At 38.7% G+C, this 18,976-nt stretch overlaps 1 protein-coding gene across 2 annotated transcripts; it reads left to right on the forward strand.

Moving 5' to 3' along the window:
* The first annotated feature begins 234 nt into the window (after positions 1-234).
* On the forward strand, positions 235-17,215 carry b9d1 (B9 domain containing 1). Of its 2 annotated transcripts, XM_033040492.1 has the most exons (7): positions 235-367; positions 1,785-1,853; positions 10,800-10,911; positions 11,368-11,464; positions 12,798-12,860; positions 13,885-13,952; positions 15,071-17,215. In XM_033040492.1, the coding sequence occupies exons 1-7, from the start codon at positions 305-307 to the stop codon at positions 15,193-15,195; spliced, it is 597 nt and encodes a 198-aa protein (XP_032896383.1). In that variant the 5' UTR covers positions 235-304; the 3' UTR covers positions 15,196-17,215. The 2 variants fall into 2 exon arrangements, with proteins under 2 accessions (XP_032896383.1, XP_032896384.1); XM_033040493.1 differs by lacking the exon at positions 12,798-12,860.
* The last annotated feature ends 1,761 nt before the right edge of the window (positions 17,216-18,976 follow it).

Raw genomic sequence — 18,976 nt, forward strand, 5'->3', positions numbered from 1 at the left:
GTCATGTAGAGATGTAGAGATAGAACAAATGAATGAAAGATATGCAAAAAAGTGAGTGATAAAGGAAAGAGGCCATTGTTAGCTGTTTGCCATTTAGTGTGTCTACACTAGTAGGCACAGTCAATGCTGTGTCTATACTAATAGCAATCTGCTTTTCTTTATTAGGTGGTCAGTGTAGATGTGGTATCAGACCCAGGGCTGGCGTTCACATGATGCGCATGCGCAGTGGCGAGGGAAGGGGGCGTTGGCCTGGAGACGCGACGCCGGCAGCGGGAGGCGCGTTGCAGGCACCAGATCCACGGTTATGCTGGGCGTAAAACCCTCTGTGTTCCTGCTGATGGTCAACGGACAGATCGAGAGTGCAGATGTGCGTATGATATTTGTGTCATTTCAGCGAATAGATGTAAAAATTTAGAGCAAACCAGATCTGTGTACGGCGCGCAAGGCCGCTGGGAGTTGTAGTTCGCTGTCTCTGACGATGCGCTGGAAATGAGCAGCGGGCCGAGTACGTGGACTACAACCCCCAGAATGCCCCGCGGCCCGGGCCTGACCATCCCCGTGGTAACTGCTGCAGGAGTTGCAACTCTTTGTATCTCGCAGTAGTTTGTATCCTTTTCTCTGGATACATTCTGCTTCAAAGGCTGGTGTTACTTTTTGTCACTAATTGTAACCTTTTAAGATCTAAACTCTCCACGGAGAGACCTTTTACATTTAGAAAATTCTAAATGCCTCACATGCTGCAGGGAGAGTGGGAAATCTCCAGGTTAGAATTATTTTTAATTATCCTAGGAATAATATTACTATTTAGCTTCAATTATGTGTGCAATGAAAGACCTAATTATTTATGGGATGTCGGAAGATCACGAAGATGCTGAAATGATGCAAAATCTTTACATAAATCTTTACACAGACTACTCCACCCAATCTTCCACCTAGTTGCCCAACTTTTCAAATTTGTTATCATTCCTTTTCAAATTATCATTACGTTTCCTTTTAATATAGACTGATTCTGTATATTTTGCTTCTGTATTCAGAGATGAGTAGAACAGGAACAGACACTTCAGCCCACAATGTCTAGTTTAGGGACACAGCGTGGAAACAGGCATTTGAGTCCACCGAGCCCGCACCGACCAGCAAACACCCATACACTAGTTCTTTCCTACACACTAGGGACAATTATATAGAAGATAATTAACCTACAAACCTGCACGTCTTTGGAATGTGGGAGGAATCTGGAGCACCTGGAGAAACCCCAGACAGTTCATACGGAGAACGTACAAACTCTGTACAGCCAGCACCCGCAGTTGGGATCGAACCCAGGTCTCTGTCAACTCTACTGCTGTGCCACTGTGCCCCCCCTGTACTAACCATGATGCCAAGTTAAATTAATTGCATCTCCATTTCCAGCAAGCGCATGTGCCTCTTATGTGTATGTTTAAATGCCTCTTATACGTCACTATCATGTCGGTTTCCACCACCACCCATGGCAGTGCATTTTAAGCACCTTCCACTCTCTGCGTAAACCAACCTAAACCTAGGTCGGAAAGGAGTGCAGGAGAGTGCTGGAATCTCGATGAGTTGGAAGTAGATGAGCAAATTTGCCATACACCAGGGTATAGATGATGCTGACAGAATGTTCAGAATGTTCAGAATAATGTGTATGCATCTAAGTCTACACTAAACTTGCATCAGTTGTTAAATATCAATTCCTTAGATTATATTAGTCGGATAATTTTCCAATGGCAATTTATTGTTGTTTAAATTTGCATATCCTCTATTTCTAGTTTCCTGAATTTGATGAACTGTATTGCAAATATTCTTATGTCTATGGACATGACTGGGCTCCAACAACTGTGAGTATTCAATCTTGTTTGTTCAAAATAATTAAATGACAAACTTCCTACTGAGGGCCTGAGCTGTCGGGAGAGGTTGGCAAGCTAGGACTTAATCCTTGGAGCACAGGAGGGTGATGGCAGTTTTTATAAAATGTATAAGACGATGAGGGGATAGATGGGATAGATACACAGACTTTTACCCAGAGTAGGGTAATCAAGAACCAGGTGACATATACAGTGCCCTCCATAATGTTTGGGATAAAGACCCATCATTTATTTATTTGCCTCTGTACCCCACAATTTGAGATTTGTAATAGAAAAAATCACATGTGTAATAGAAAAAAAATCAAATCACATTTGTAATAGAAAAAATCACAAGCACTTTGGTCAACAGAGTTGTTTTTAAATGTGCTATAGAAATAAAATTGACTTGACTTGACATGTGGTTAAAGTGCACATTGTCAGATTTTAATAAAGGCCATTTTTATACATTTAGGTTTCACCATGTAGAAATTACAGCTGTGTTTATACATAGACTCCCCCTCCCCCTCCCCATTTCAGGGCACCATAATGTTTGTGACACAGCAATGTCATGTAAATGAAAGTAGTCACATTTAGTATTTTGTTGCATATCCATTGCATGCAATGACTGCTTGAAGTCTGCGATTCATGGACATCACCAGTTGCTGCGTGTCCTCTCTGGTGATGCTCTGCCAGGCCTGTATTACAGCCATCTTTAGCTTATGCTTGTTTTGGAGACTAGTCCCCTTCAGTTATCTCTTCAGCATATAAAAGGCATGTTCATTTGGGTTCAGATCAGGTGATTGACTTGGCCACTCTAGAATTTACCATTTATTAGCTTTGGAAAAACTCCTTTGTTGCTTTAGCAGTATGTTTGGGGTCATTGTCTTGCTGTAGAATGATGTCTTCTGCAGACAGTAGTCATTGACAAATCCACATCTGACTACTGACGACTGTCTCTGATCTGTCGGACAGGTGTTTGGGTTTTTACTTTATTATAGAGAGAATTCTTCTGTCATCAGCTGTGGAGGTCTTCCTTGGCCTGCCAATCCCTTTGTGATTAGTAAGCTCACCAGTGCTCTTTCTTCTTAATGTTGTTCCAAACAGTTGATTTGCGTAAGCCTAAGGGTTGGCTGATGTCTCTTAATGGCTTCTCTAACTTTCATTGACATAACTTTAGTCCTTATGTTGATAAACAGCAATAAAAGTTTCCAAAGGTGATGGAAAGACTGGAGGAAAGACTAGGTACTGATAGCTCTCTTATACCTGCATCAAGGAGGCATTTAAATACACCTGAGCAATTACAAACACTTGTGATGCCATGTGTCCCAATCATTATGGTGCCCTGAAATGGGGGCACTATTTTCTACATGGTGAAACCAAAATGTATAAAAATCCCCTTTAATTAAATCTGACAATGTGCACTTTAACCACATGTGATTTTTTCTATTACAAATCTCAAATAGTGGAGTACAGAGGCAAATAAATAAATGATGGGTCTTTGTCCTAAACATTATGGTGGGCACTGTACGTAAGATGAGAGGAGAAAGATTTAATAGGAACCCGGCGGACAACTTTTTCCACACATGTTGATGGGTATATGGAACGAGCTGTCAGAGGAGGTAGTTGAGGCAGGTACTATAGCAACATTTAAAATATATTTGGACAGGTACATGAATAGGAAAGGTTTAGAGGGATATGTGCCACATGCAGCAAGTGGGATAAGTGTAGCTGGGGCATCTTGATCGGCATGGGCAAGTTGAGCCAAAGGCTCGTTTCCATGCTGTATGATTCAATGACTATTATTAATTGCAGGCTCAATTGCTTTGATTATCCACATTTGAGTGTTTGACCAAAGTAACATAACTTATAACCTAGCCTCTTGAAACAGCCGTTGTTGATTTCCAGTTGTCCTGCAACATTATTCTTGCAATCTAGTAGCTATTTAAAAAAAAATGAAGACATAGGAGGTGAATTAGGCCATTCAGCCATTGAGTCTGATCCATTTTTCTCTCTCAATTCCATTTTCCTGCCTTCTCCATGTAACCTTTGACGCCCTTCCTAATGAAGAATCAAGTGAGCATGTGAAATTTTCAAACGTGAAAAGCACCAATAGCTTAATAGGTTTGATACTTTGTAGTGAACCTGAAGAAAGTATTTTGAGTTGCTATTCAGTGTGCTAATTTCTCTTTTGTTAATTTTTTGACAAATTGTATTGTAAATTCATAAGAGGTTTATTCATAACATAGCTGGAAGTGAAAGCCTGTTTACTTGGCACAGAAAATTTGGGAAGAGGTTACAAGCATATTTTAGTTTAGTTTAGAGATACAGCATCGCGCCGACCAGTGATCCCCGCACACTAGCACTATCCTACACACACTAGGGACAATTTATAATTTTACCGAAGCCAATTAACCTACAAACCTGTATGTTTTTGGAGCATGGGAGGATATGGGATCACCCGGAGAAAACCCACGCAGGTCACAGGAAGAATGTACAAGTTTCGTATAGACAGCACCCATGCAAAGGAATACTTTGTTATCTGTTTTAGTTTAGCTTAGAATTACAGCGTGCAAACAGGTCCTTTGGCCCACCTAGTCCACACCAACCACGACCACTAGGGACAATTTACAGAAGCCAATTAACCTACCAACCTACACATCTTTGGAATATGGGAGGAAGCCGGAGCAGCCAGAGAAAACCCATGCGGTCACAGGGAGAATGTACAAACTCCATACAGACAGCACCCATAGTCAGGATCGAACCCAGGTCTCTGGGGCTGTACGGCACTTGACATTATGGAGCATCACAAATGGAGTCATACAGCATGGAAACAGGCCATTTGGCCCACCATGCCCAGGCTGAGCAGGGGGCTCCTATCCATATTAATCTCATTTTCTCTAATACTTGGCATGTGGCCGAGACGATTTCAGGGCTCATCGAGATGCTTCTTGTTCTTGTCAGTGACTCTGCTCCCACATCTCGCTCTCTCTGCCGAAAGAGCACAAAAAGTGCTGGAGTAACTCAGCGGGTCAGACAGTGTCTCTGCAGGACAGACGACATTTCGAATCGGGATCCTTCATTAAACTCGAAACGTCACTTATCCATGTCCTCTAGAGATGCTGTTTGACCCGCAGAGTTACTCCAGCACTTTATGTCTGTGTCTGTGTGTCTAACTCTGGCAGAGCATTCCAGCTGCTCATCACTCTCTGGGTGTAAAAGCTCCTCCTCCGATCTCCTCTAAATTTCTCATTCTTTACCCTTAAATTTATATTCTCTTTTTTTTTTATTCACCTCTGATGAGGGGCTTAATACACATGGGTAATGTGGATGGAACAGTTATAGTGAGCAGTTATTGCCTTTATTTCTCACTCTGTGGTTCAGTGAGGTTTATTAGATGCATCATTAACACTAATATAAACTATAAGGAAATTATCTGATTTTTCTACAACTATTAATCATTTGGTTAAAAGCAAAAGAAAATAGTTTAAAATTCAGTGTACCAATTCAATCATGCTCTCAATTTGAAAAGGAGTTATTGAATCAATCTTTGAATTAATCTTGAGTCCAGAAAATTAGGGTTGAGCTGGCTGCTTATTGAAATTCAATTTCATAGATAATTGATTTTTACTTGTATTCTTTGAAACCATTAACCATATTAATGAATTAATGGGATTGTGCCTGAGCTGCGTTTCTTGTTAACAGGTTTATTCATTTAGATTAATTCATTTAAAAATTATTTTTTTCTAGTTATCAGCTTTCCAAAATTGCTTGACTAAATGCTTAAACTCCTCTAAGATACTATCATGTCAGAATGTGTGTTATACCAGTCCAAAGATGTAAATATCTGAGAAGGCGGCACGGGCGCAGCGGTAGAGTTGTTGTCTTACAGCGTCAGAGACCAGGTTTGACCTTGACTACGAGCGCTGTCTGTACGGAGTTTTACATTCTCCCTGTGACCGCATGAGTTTTCTCTAGGTGCTTCAGTTTCCTCCCACATCCCAACGACGTGCAAGTTTGTAGGTTGTAAAATTGCCCTTAGTGTGTAGGATAGTGTTGGTCGGCGTGGACTCGATGGGCCGAAGGGCCTATTTCTGTGCTAAAGTTTCATCCCTAAAGTTTAAATGTCTAATAGATGGCATAAAGAAGGCAGAGTTTTTAATTTGAATCCATATGCCTGCTAAAATCAAGGCCGATTTGTATTATAACCTTCACGTACACCTTAATTCGAATCTGCAGTACGGTGGCACAGCTGGTAGAGCGACGTTCAATCCTGACCTATGGTGCTGTCTGTGTGGAGTTTGCAAATTCTCCTTGTGACCGCATGGGTTTCCTCCAGGTGTTCCACTTTCCTCCCACATCCCAATGACGTGCGTGTTTGTAGGTTCATTGACTTCTGTAAATTGCCCCTAGTGTATGGAGAGTGGATGGGAAAGTGGGATAACATAGAACTAGTGTGAACGGGTGATCAATGGTCACCGCGGACTCGGTGGGCCAAAGGGTCTGTTCTCATGCTGTTCTCAAAATCTAAAAGTTTATGTAATGGAAATTTTACCAGGAACCTACTGCACATTCATACGGTACTCTTTCACACCTGGGCATGGATTTTGATTGTGATTTAATCATGTCACCCTGGCATGAAACTTTAACTAATAGATAGAATTGAAACTTTTATCTGCAGAGGTTGGTGTTTATTTTGTACCAAGGCACACCTTGTACAATGACCTGGAAACTCCTCAAGCTTCAGTATCATGACAGAATATGGTTACACAGGTAGTTCTGCTATAATGCAATAATTGATTATTATTAAACGACACATCATGGAAACATACCCTTCGGCCCACCAAGTCCACGTTGACCATCGATCACCCATTCACATTAGTTTTATGTTATCCCACTTTCGCATCCACTTCCTGCACACTTGGGGAAGAGGCTGAAGAAGGGTCCTGACCCAAAACTTGTTCAATCCATGTCCTCCCACTGATACTGCTTGACCTGCTGAGTTACTCCAGCACTTTGTGTTCTACACAAGATTACAGCATCTGCAGTTCCTTGCATCTGCCTCGTTAGATTGCTAAATTGCTTTGTAATACTGCCACTAATATCAAATATTAGTCACATTTAATAAGTTAAACTGTAATGGTTCATAGATCTATAACATGGTGTTGCGTCTTATATAGTGTGCTTTAATTTTAACTGAATTTATCAACGCAATAATTGTAAAGCAAGTATAAAGTATTATTATTAAATGGTGGCAGAGTGTTCATCTAATTCATTTTTTCATTTGTTGGAATTCTAAGAAATTTTTTTTTTTTCATTGATTGCAAATTTTTTTTTTTTGTTATAAATATCTCATCTTTATGTCCCTTCTTGTGCAAAGGTGGTGTGGATTTGGCAAAGTAATATAGGAAGCTTTGCCAGACATTGCACAGTGACCCATAACAGTGGAATAATTGTAAAGTAAGAAGTATAAAGTATTAATTATTAAATGGTGGTCTTGTCATTCAATTTTTCATTTGTTGGAATTGTAAGGAATTTTTTTTCAATTTTTTAATTTGGAAAATTGTCATTTTTGCTAGACTACTATCCCATAACTTTTTGCAGCCTTCAAATATCTCATCTTAATGTATTTCATGTGCATACCTGTGAATCTGGCAAAGTAACATTGGAAGCTTTGCCAGTCCTTGCACGGCGTCCTAAGTATATCCTTCGCAGAAGAGACTATTTGATCAAAGGGGTATTATTCTTCCCAATGATAAGGTCCCAACAGCAGTCCAGACTGGAATCTGCAATACATTTAAGATCAGAATGCAAATCTTAAAACATAGTTTACTTGATAATACAACATACAAGTTCTCAGATTCTTAGTGCTATGTGGAGAGGCCATTTAGGTTTCACCACAGAAAATGTCTTCCTTATACCAAATATTAACTGTTCAAGAAGGAACTGCAGATGCTAGTCTGACGAAGGGTTTCGGCCCGAAACGTTGCCTATTTCCTTCGCTCCATAGATGCTGCTGCACCCGCTGAGTTTCTCCAGCTTTTTTGTGTACCAAATATTAACTTGTAACTTATAAATGAGTTTGTGAGAAATTAGAACACAGACCAATACAGCTCAAGAACAGGCCTTTCAGCCCACGATGTCTGTGCCGAACATGATGCCAAGGCCAATGCTAATCTCCTGTACATAATCCATATCCCACAATTCCCTGCACATCCATGTGCCTGTGCAAAATTCTCTTAAATGCCACTATCACATTTGCCTCGGCCACTATCATATCTGTCTCATCCACCACCTCCAACCAAAGATCTTATAGCAGCTCTGCTATAAGATCTTTGCCTCCAACAGCACGTTCTAGGATCATGCCACTCTCTGTGTAAAAAGATCTTTCCCCACACATCTCGTTAATGCACATTTAATTAAAAAATGCACATGTCTGATGTTGGCCTATTGTGACTCGGCTTCACTTGGATTTCTGCATCTGCTCGGCCAAACGCAAGGCAAACCTGAGGTCAAATGCCTGTGATTCTAACCTGTGCCCTCCACTGTGGGACTCGTCAATTGATGAGAGTGGCTTGATGCACTTCTCATCCAGCTCCCGAACATGGTGACCCATTGAATGGAGTTACTGACCCAGTAGAGGAAGATATGTGCCTTGGTAGAGTTGCTTCCTTACAGTGCCAGATTCCCAGGTTTGATCCTGACTACGGGTGCTGTCTGTACAGAGTTTGTACGTTCTCCATGTTACCGCATGGGTATATCTTCAAGTGCTCTGGTTTCCTCCCACACTCCAAAGACATACAGGTCTGTAGGATAATTGGCTTCGGTAAAAAGTGTAAATTGTCCCTGGTATCTAGGACAGTGCTAGTGTACGTGGTGATTGCTGGTCGACGCGGGCTAGGTGGGCTGAAGGGCCTGTTTCCACGCTGTATCTCTAAAGTCGAAAGATTGTTTACTTTACTTTTTAGTAGTTTAAAGTCTCTTTTATTGCATATTTTTGATAACTTTTTAATGTCTGCATCACAAATATCTTTGATGCTGGAGGTTTGTTGTGGTAGGAGTTCAGTCGTTGAACAGTTGAAACCCACATGCTGCTTGAAGCCCGCTAATACTCATGGGGCACTCACTGGGGGCAGAGGTATGGCTTGTACAGTCCTCAGCATCTGAAAAAGATTAGTCCGGATGGATGGGGATCAAGGTCAATAAGCCCAGGCAGACAGCCAGCCAGCCAACTCTGATTCGATCTACTCGCAACTGTTTTGTGTTTTTTTCCTTATTGGAATGATTTCTACACCTTTCTAAATATAGCAGTTTAATTACTCAAGGGAACAGAGCAATTTAAATAAAAATCTTACTGCTGCTGATTGGCAAATTTCCCATTGCTGGAAAAAAGGTTACATGGAAAATAATTAGTGAGCTATGTGGAAGTTTATAGTAGTGCTTTAAGTGGGAAATTAAAGACCCAGGAATGCAGATCAACTTAGTGTGTGCCTGTGTGTTTAAATGCATAAGCACGTCGTTTCTGCATCCAGCTAAATCCACAATATATGGATATCCTATACAGACTGTTCTCTGAAACACACTGTCCTTCACATGCATTTTTTCTTCAAACAATTGTTAACATCATTTAACTAGCTTTTATCTGGTATGATTGTTCCCACGCAAAGACACAAAGTGCTACAGTAACTCAGCTGGTCAGGCAGCATCTTTGGAGAACACGGATTGGTGATGTTTTGGGTCAGGAGCCTTCTTCAGACTGATTTTTTCAACAATCCTTTGTAGCAATGAATATTTAAAGGGAAATAAAGATAGAGCCGTAGGTTAATTGGCTTCTGTAAATTGCTCCTAGTAAGGGATGGATCCAAAATTGGGATAACATAGAACTAGTGTGAATAGATGAGGCCTGTTTCCATCTCTATCTCTAAACTCTAAATGACAAATAAATTGTATTGTATTGTATTAAACTGCCTATGTAAACTTCTTACGTTTCCCATATATTCCATACTTTTAGTGCTATGCAACCAGATGCGATAATGAATCTGCCTGTTTTTTTGCAGTTGGGGAATGTTATTCCCATTTAAAATAACAATTTAATGTTTGTTTTGTTCCCAGATGACCTGTGGCAATGTAATTTCTGGTCCAAAGAAAATCAGATTTAATTTAAAAGCAGTAAATGATGAAGAAGGGTTTATGTGGGTGAATTTTCTAAGCAAGCAAATCTTCCCCTACCCCAGTTGTAATTTTTATTTCAATTTAATGTCTGGATATATTGTCTATTGTCTATTGCCTTGTACAGAGCGAATTTAACAAGCAAAAGGGGTTCTCTAGCTCATTCACTATTGTAGGATGGGTGAAATGAGTGTGAATATAATTACATACCAGGCAAATTAGATAATGCTTTTTAATCAAATACCACACATGCATTTCAAAAAGTGTCTCCACCCCAAAGTCTTGAACCATAGGGGTTGAAATAGGCAACATTTATTAGTGATTATTAAACATTCTGCAAGAATTAATTAAAAATGCATCATACATTAGAAAGTATCTTAACTTTTTAATATGATAGCAATTTATTCTTGCTATCATATTCAAAGGCATTAGAGAAACAGTAATAAACACAGATTATGTTGCAGGATTGTCGATTAGCAATCCAGTTGTAAAATTTGACCAACTGTCATCCTACTTGTCATTGTAAACTGTGATTCACTTAATATATTACATTAAGGTGGTTGTTGTGGTGTAGAATTACAAAAATACATTGCAGTCAGGTTCCAAAACTCAGCAGAGGTTTTAATGAGTGGCTTATTAGCCAGATACAAACCATCAGCAACTAAAATAAAACAAGTGGAATGTAAAACCATCTGCTGGAATAGAAAGCACTTAACTCTTTTTAATGGCAATTGCTATTTTATCAGCTATCGATTTTCATCTTGAAATGTGTAGGGTCTAGAGGAAGGGATATCCCAGATCACATCTAAAAGTAAGGATTGCAATCAAGGCTTTGTGTGGAATTTCCCCATGGAGATCACATTCAAGAGCACCAACCCATATGGTTGTAAGTATGTCTCTAAACTTCTACTGTTAAACAAAACTGCATATATTTTAAGTTATTTACTTTCACACTATGTGAAACAGTAATGTCTCCGGTAAAAGGGAAAGGGTGGCACGGTGGCGTAGTGGTAGAGTTGCTGCCTTACAGCACCAGAGACCCGGTTTCGATCCTGACTACGGGTGCTGTCGGTATGGAGTTTGTACATTCTCCCTGTAATCGTGTGGGTTTTCTCTGTGTTCTCCAGTTTCCTCCCACACTCCAAAGACATGCAAGTTTGTAGTGTCCCTAGTGTGTGTAGGATAGAACTAGTGTATGAGTGATTGTGGTCAATGCAGACTTGGTGGGATAAAGAGCCTGTTTCCACACTGTATCTCTTCTAAACCTAAAAACAGCTGAATTTATGCCAAATGTTATTGGAAACCTTTGTAGCAGTTGAATACCTGTGTTTGTTTTCCAAAGGGCCTCAGATAGTAATTAGTGTTTACGGAGCTGATCTGTTTGGGAATGATGTGGTCCGTGGCTACGGAGCTGTTCATGTTCCCATGACTCCTGGAAGGTGAGTCATTAACTTTTTTTAAATATATAAGTATGCTTTGATAGGGTACTAAAATAAATTGGAAAGCTTTGTAAACCCAACCTTTGTCTACCTTCATTTCAAAACTATAATGAAATCTAGAATGAAGTGGTTCTATTAAAACCAGACTTATTCGGTGTGTGATAAGTGGTGTCTCTTGACGGGATATCTGATCATTTTCCAATTCCTTGCCAATGATCAAGTTGGATTGGGGCCACGTTGTCAGAATTTACAGGGACAGTATTTGGATGAGATCTGCAGCTCCGTCCAAAACAATGATTTAAATCCTAGCAGTTGAACAGGTCTATTAAGAATTAAAATTGCTAATTTTTTTTTAGCAATGTCAATTAGAAAAAAGTGCTGGAGCAACTTGGAGGGTCAGGTAGCATCTCTGGAAAACATGGATACGTGACGTTTCGGGTAGTGACCCTTCTTCATACCCTTCTGCAGAAAGGTCTCTACCCGAAATGTCGCCTATCCATGTACTCTAGCGTTGCTGCCTGATCTGCTGAGTTACTCCAGCAGTTTGTGTCTTTTTCTATTAGTAACTTATCAGTCAGTGTCTGTTTTCCTTGCTAAATTACTGGTCACTTAAAGGTCATAGTACATTGGAAAAAGGAACAGAAAATAATCTTGGTAACTTTACAAAAGGAAAAACAGACCAAAAAGATATATACCCAAATCATCTACGACCATCAGAATGAAGAAGGGTTCCAACCTAAAACATTGCCTGTCCATTTCTCTCAGGAGATGCTGCCTGACCTGCTGAGTTACTCCAACTTTTTGTGTTTCTAATATTCCTCCTAATATAAAACTCCTAATAATGCTTATGCTATAAACTTTATCTAAATGTGCTTAGTCTAATGTCACATCCATGATTTATCTATACATTTTGATGCCAATGGCAGTGTAGTTAAACAACTGATAATACATGGTCTGCAAATAACTTTGTCTCATTGCAAAGTACTAACTATATTTTACTTGGTGAGGGGTTGTTTAGAAATGTTAATACCTGCAACCATCATAATTACTAGAGTAGTTCAAGTACAGCACTTTAGCACAGATGCATTCTCCCATCAGCACCAATGGTTTGTGGGCTTCAACAGATATTGTTGAAGCCCACAAACCATTGTGTCCAACTCATTGATTTTTTTTTAGTGGTGTGGATTTTGCATCCAGCATGTGCTTTAATTTTAAGAATGTTGGAAGAAATCTACAATTAATTGCGATAGAGAAGTTGAATGAACTGTTTTAAAAAAGGTGAAATATTTATAGGTGCATTAATAATTTACTTTTGAAAACTGCTTTTATCTAGGCACAAGAGAACCATTCCAATGTTTGTCCCAGAGTCTTCGTCCAAACTGCAAAAATTTACAAGGTATTAAGATTAAGATATAACAGTTTGAGAAAATTGAGATCAATCTAAATGTTGCAGATCGCAAAATATGCAGAACTGTAAAAAATGAAAGAAAACTCGCTTGAATATTTTTTTGCTTCTATATCCAATATAGTTGAAATAATTAATTTAGCTGGTTCATTCTCTGGCATCTTGTCCAAGTCATCATCCATTTGTGCACTTTGACACTAAATGCTGCCAAATTATTTTACTGCATCATCTTGGTACTTAATTTACAACCGAGATATAGAACTGCCATAACAGCAATACTTTAAGCCGCTGAAATGAAAATCAATTTCTAGAACTACTGTGTAGGAAGAAACTGCAGATGCTTGTTTAAAAACGAAGATAGAAACAAAGAGCTGGAATAATTCAGCGGGTCAGATAGCATCTCTGGAAAAAAGGAATAGGTGAAAGCGATTTCTGTAACTTCAAGTAACCATTGAATCCCCCCTCTCTCTCTCTCCATCCCTCCCCCACCCTAATCGTTGTCCTGGTTTCAGTGTCGTCCTGGTGAGTCTCATTGTCTGTAACTTGTTTTCATCTAGCACACAGCTAACAATGGCCTGTTCCTTTTATCATCGTTAATTTTTTGCATATCTTTCAATTTGTTCAATATCACTATACAGTCTATATATATAATTTTCCTTTCTCCTGACTCTGTCGGGAGAAAGGTCTCAACTCGAAATGTCACCTATTCCTTTTCTCCAGAGATGCTGTCTGACCCACTGAGTTACTTCAGCTTTTTGTGTCTATCTTCTAGAACTATTGCCAATGGTTCTTACAGCGGGGGTTACTGGAGATAATGAGTAGTTTTAACCCCAGAGGGCTGGGATCAGAATTTGCACAAACTACTAATGTTTAAGTCTACATGGTTTTGCTCTACAGTAAGATTCTTGTTCTCAGGACAGAAATATCTTTGCCGTGCCTCCAAAGAAAAACATCCTTTGAGATTTTAAGAGGCTGTACTTTTAAGAATCTGTTTTTCTTTTCTTCTTTGGTTTAGTTGGCTCATGGGAAGACGCCCAGAATTCACAGATCCTAAAGTGGTTGCACAAGGCGAAGGAAGAGAAGGTGTGCCTTAAATAAAGTCTAGTTTCTAGTTCACATATTGTTGGTTGGACAGGAGATGACAGCTGAATTTGTTCACGTTATATACGTGATATAGAAATTTAAAATTATATAATCCACTATTATCATAGTAGTTTTGATGCATCACTTGATTTTCATATTTAAAGTCAGTGTTAAAGCTGATTTTTTTTTTTTAAACTGCATTAGGGAAAATTCACATTGTGCTTCCTTGGTCCCAACAAGTATCTCCTGAGTAAGGACTGCTTAATTAGGGTAAAAAAAAAAAGTTCTGCACTAAGCCGGTTTACGGAATTGATCATGCTGTCACGACTTGTATATAAGTTGCAGGTTTCTGGACAAGTAATTGGATGGTTATTTTGTTAATGGTGTAATCTTAATTTACCTAATTTGGGTCTTCTAATTTCAAATTGGGCTGCAATTTTAAGGATTTTCTGTAGATTCTACTAATTGTAGCCATTGGATATCTTGATGACATGAAGACCAGAAATACTGTCACCAATGAGAACAGTGGAATACAAAATTTGTTTCAAGTCTCTCATATTCTGTATGCAACATTGAGTTGTTCTAATTTACTTTGCAGTAATGGAAGGTGCAAGAAATTTGTCTAACAAAAGAACCCACAAAGTGTCCTTATTGAGGCTAGCATGATAGGGCGGCACAGTGGCGCAGCAGCAGAAATGCTGCCTTACAGCACCAGAGATCTGGGGTTGATCCTGATGACAGGTGCTAGCCATACGCAGTTTGTACATTCTCCCTGTGGCCATGTGGGTTTCCTTACACATTCCAAAGATGTGCTGGTTTATAGGTTAATTAACCTGTAAAATTGCCCTAGTGTGTAGGATAGAACTAGTGTATGAGTGGTGAGCCTGAACAAGGCGGGCCACAGGGCCTGCTTCCACACTGTATCTCTGAACTAAACTAAAACTAATAACAAAGAAATCCTTTGCATGCTAGCATCTGCATGGTATTAGTAAACCTTTCATAAACCCTTTAAGTAGAGTAGATACAGGAATAATTTTGCAACCTATTTCTTAAAGCTTAAACGTTTATAATAATTGCTGATGGAATTAATAAGTCCACCATTTATCTTTGCATTTTAGTTACACGGGTTCTGTCGCAAGGATTTGTTACCGTCTCTTTCAACATTGTCACCAAGGATTTGAAGAAGCTGGGATATGACACCATCCCTCCTAACAATCAGACTTCTGCCATGTCCGATGGTTAAATGGAATTGCAGCATGATGAACCAAAAGCAGAATTTCTAATTAGGCATTTAGAGACAAAGAAAGAGTTAATGTTTTGGGTCAGTGCCATCTCATCTGAACTGGGAATAGTTAGATTAAAAACATACTTGTCTATCTATTCCCCATTTGATTCACGGAAGTCATCCTCCACAGATGATGCCTGATCTGCTGAGTATTCTTGGCTGATGAATTTCTATTTGATTGTCTGGTGACTATTTAAATTTTGTTTCTCCCAAAATGCCATTTAGTTCCCGATTAAATATGACTCATGGCCGCAGATTGATTGGAATATATTTCACAACACTATAGTTTCTAAAAGATCACTCTATCATGAAATAACACAAAGATACGTTGACGTGTTCTTAAATTATTTGTGACTTGTACTGGCATAAATCCACACTCGCACCCTAAAATTAAATAATTTCTGTGCTGTAAGTAAACTTTATAAATGGAATTGTCACTTTGAATACAAGAACATACACTAAAATATCTTCCAGGCAATTTGTACGTATCTAAATGTTAATTTGAAAAATTTAAAAGAAACAAGATTTAAAAAGTGGTGAAATCTTTTTTTAATGATATGACTATTTTTATTCAAAATTTCTCCATGCATTAATTTTGTCTCGGTAATACCATTATTACCCATGAGTTAATCGTACACAGGAAGCAAAAAATTGTCCTGCCTCATTGTAAATATTTTAATATGGGCAAAGATTTCAAATGGAGTATTAAATCAGATTGACAAAACAAAGATGAATTTACTGTATTCTTGATGTTCTTTGCTACAACAGTGCCTGAAATAAGTTACTGTTAAAGCTCACCAATAACTACAGTTATGTTAGTGTGCATTTTAATAAGCCTATCTTCAACACAAAGCTTTTTATATGAACTATTTATCACAACACTGAAAATGTGACTTGTTGTATCCATGTTTGTCATTAAATGTCTATGAAACGAATATTTAATGGACCAATAAAAATAATTATTTAAGAATAATTAATTCTATACAATGGAAATAATTTCATAAGTGCTCGTGAATGGTAACTATTTAGAAAACACGAAGATCGCCACGAACAAGTGGGAAATCTAGTTTCCTGGTTTAGAATGTCTTATGAGCTCTTGGTAAAATATGGAGGGAGTGGGTGGAAACACGCATCACCTACGTTAAGAGGTGCAGAAGGTCGTGTTGAAGGGACATTATGATCCAAAAATAACCAGTTAACAGATTTAAATGGTTTTAGATTCCTCTAAGCAGCTGGCATCTATTTTGTTTGCTGTTTCCAAGTGAATTTGCATTTAAAATCAATATTTCTCCGATTCACCCAGTTGTAGCCAATTTGCAGCCCATCCATTCATCTGATTCCATACAATCAGATCTTTAGTCATGGATTCGGAAGGTGTTTCACCAATAACCTTTTACAAAGCCAAATATCTTGTCATCTACAAGACAATGTCCATCTTTCATTACTTTAAAAAAGTTCAAGCTTCGTCAAATTAATTCCCGTGTCAAAATCCATGCCGACTATATTTTCAGTTTATCAATGTACTTAAATTATTCCTTCCATTATATTTAATGCCATCCACATCACAATAATTAATCTGTTATTACTGAATGTTATATCTTATATTTTACAATTAGCAATCAAATTTGTTGGCTCCAGTCATTCAGCACTAATCCCTTTACCAGAAATTTTCTTTATTCCAAGATGCACAATTATCTTCTTTTTTTTTTTAAAGAAAAGGTAGATTGATGAACTGGGTGTTATCTTCAAATGCTTATTAAATAGACTTATTTTCTAATCTGGTAATTACTAGAAAGTTATTTATTGCTTTAAACTTTGCTTTAGGCAGTTAAGTTTTATATTTGGATCCTAGTAACAAAGTTAAAGGTGACTAAAATTTGTTAGATACAGTAAGAATTTGCTTCTAATTTTGCTGGAATCCATTCATCCTTATCATTCTGTGCTGTTGTGGATGTGATTATTTTGCCTACACCTTAAATCTGTCCCTTGTGCTTATTAATATTGAACAATTTCTGCTTATTAATACTATTCATGCTTTGACCATCCTCAAACCTAAAGAAATACACCTTCTCCATTCACTCCACATAACCGAGCTTCCTCATTTTTATAACAGCTCTCGTGCTCTTTTCTAAAGCCTTGACAGGACTTAGAACTCTAGTCGAGGTGCATCTTTTATTTAAGTTAATGTTTGTTCTTCCCACTCTGTATCATTATGACTAAATCATGCTCTAATTGCAGAAATGGAACTTGTAATATGTATGGGCAAGACTTCTAAACACTTGCTCTCCAGCATAAATTTGGTAAGAAAAAGCCTAGGATATATATACCATTGAGCCTAACATCTGTGGTAGGCAAATTATTGCAGAGGACTGAGGGAAAAGACATGTATGCAGGGTTAATTAAGGATAATTAGCAGCATTATTTTGTACATTGGAGAGCGTCTTGATTGAATCTGTTTGAATTTTTTGATAAAGTAATCTAAAAGGTTAACCAGAGCAAAGTCGTAGATGTTGTCTATATGGACCTGCAAGGTTCTGCATGGTATGCTGCTATGGAAGGTTAGAGCACATGGGATCCAGTGAGAGCTTGCCAACTGGATCGAGAATTGACTTCATGGAAGGAAGCAGATAGTGATGGTGGAAGATTGCCTATCTGACTGGAGGCCTGTGACTGGTGGTGCTCGTCAGGGACTGGTGCTGGGCCCATTACTGTTTGTGATTTATATCAACGATTTGGATGAAAATGTAGGAAGCATGATTAGTAAGCTTCCACATAACACTACAGTAGGTGGTATAGATAGTGAAGTTGGTTATCAAAGATTACAGCAGGATCTTGATTTGTTGGGTAAGTAGGCTGAGGAATGGTTAATGGAATTTAATGCAGACAAACGCGAGATGTTGCACTTTGGTAAGTCAAACCAGGACAGGATCGTCAATGTGAATGGCAAGGCCCTGGGGAGTGTTGTATAGCAGAGGGATCTAGGAGTACAGCTACATATTACTCTAAATGTCACGTCACAGGTAGATAGGGCGGCTTTTCGTACATTGGCCTTCATCAGTCAGGATATTGAGTATAGAAGTTAGGATGTTATGTTACAGTTGTACAAGACATTGGTGAGGCCACATTTGGAGTATGTTCAATTTTTGGCACCCTGCAATAGGAAGAATGTCGTTAAGCTGGAACAAGTGCAGAGAAGATTTACAAGGATTTAGCCATGACTCGAGGGGTTGAGCAATGGTGAGCAATTGGGCAGGCTAAGATTATTCCTTGGAGAGGAGGAGGCTGAGGGGTGATCATATAGAGGTGTACAAGATCATGAGGGGACTAGAGTGAATGCACACTTTTATCCAGAGTAGGGGAATCCAGAACTAGAGGTCATAGATTTAAAGTGAGAAGGGAAAGATTTTATAAGAGACATGAGAGTTTTTCACACAGAGGGTGGGTAACCGAATGAGCTGCTAGAAAGGGTAGTTGACGCAGGTAATATAACATTTAAAAGACTTTTGCATAGGTATATGAATAGAAAAGGTTTAAAGGGATATGGACAATGGGACTGGTGTAGATGGGGACATCTTGGTCGGCCTGGGAATGTCGGGCCAAAGGGCCTGTTTCTGTGCTTTATGACTACACTTTCCTAAGTTGCCTGATATCTTGAAAGGCACAGATTTTCCAGGTAGGTTGGTGGACAAACTGGACAGGAATCACTTATATTATTTTCTATTTAGACAATTAAAAATGA

The sequence above is a fragment of the Amblyraja radiata genome, chromosome 22 (assembly GCF_010909765.2).
Source record: "Amblyraja radiata isolate CabotCenter1 chromosome 22, sAmbRad1.1.pri, whole genome shotgun sequence".
NCBI classification, from domain to species: Eukaryota; Metazoa; Chordata; class Chondrichthyes; order Rajiformes; family Rajidae; genus Amblyraja; species Amblyraja radiata.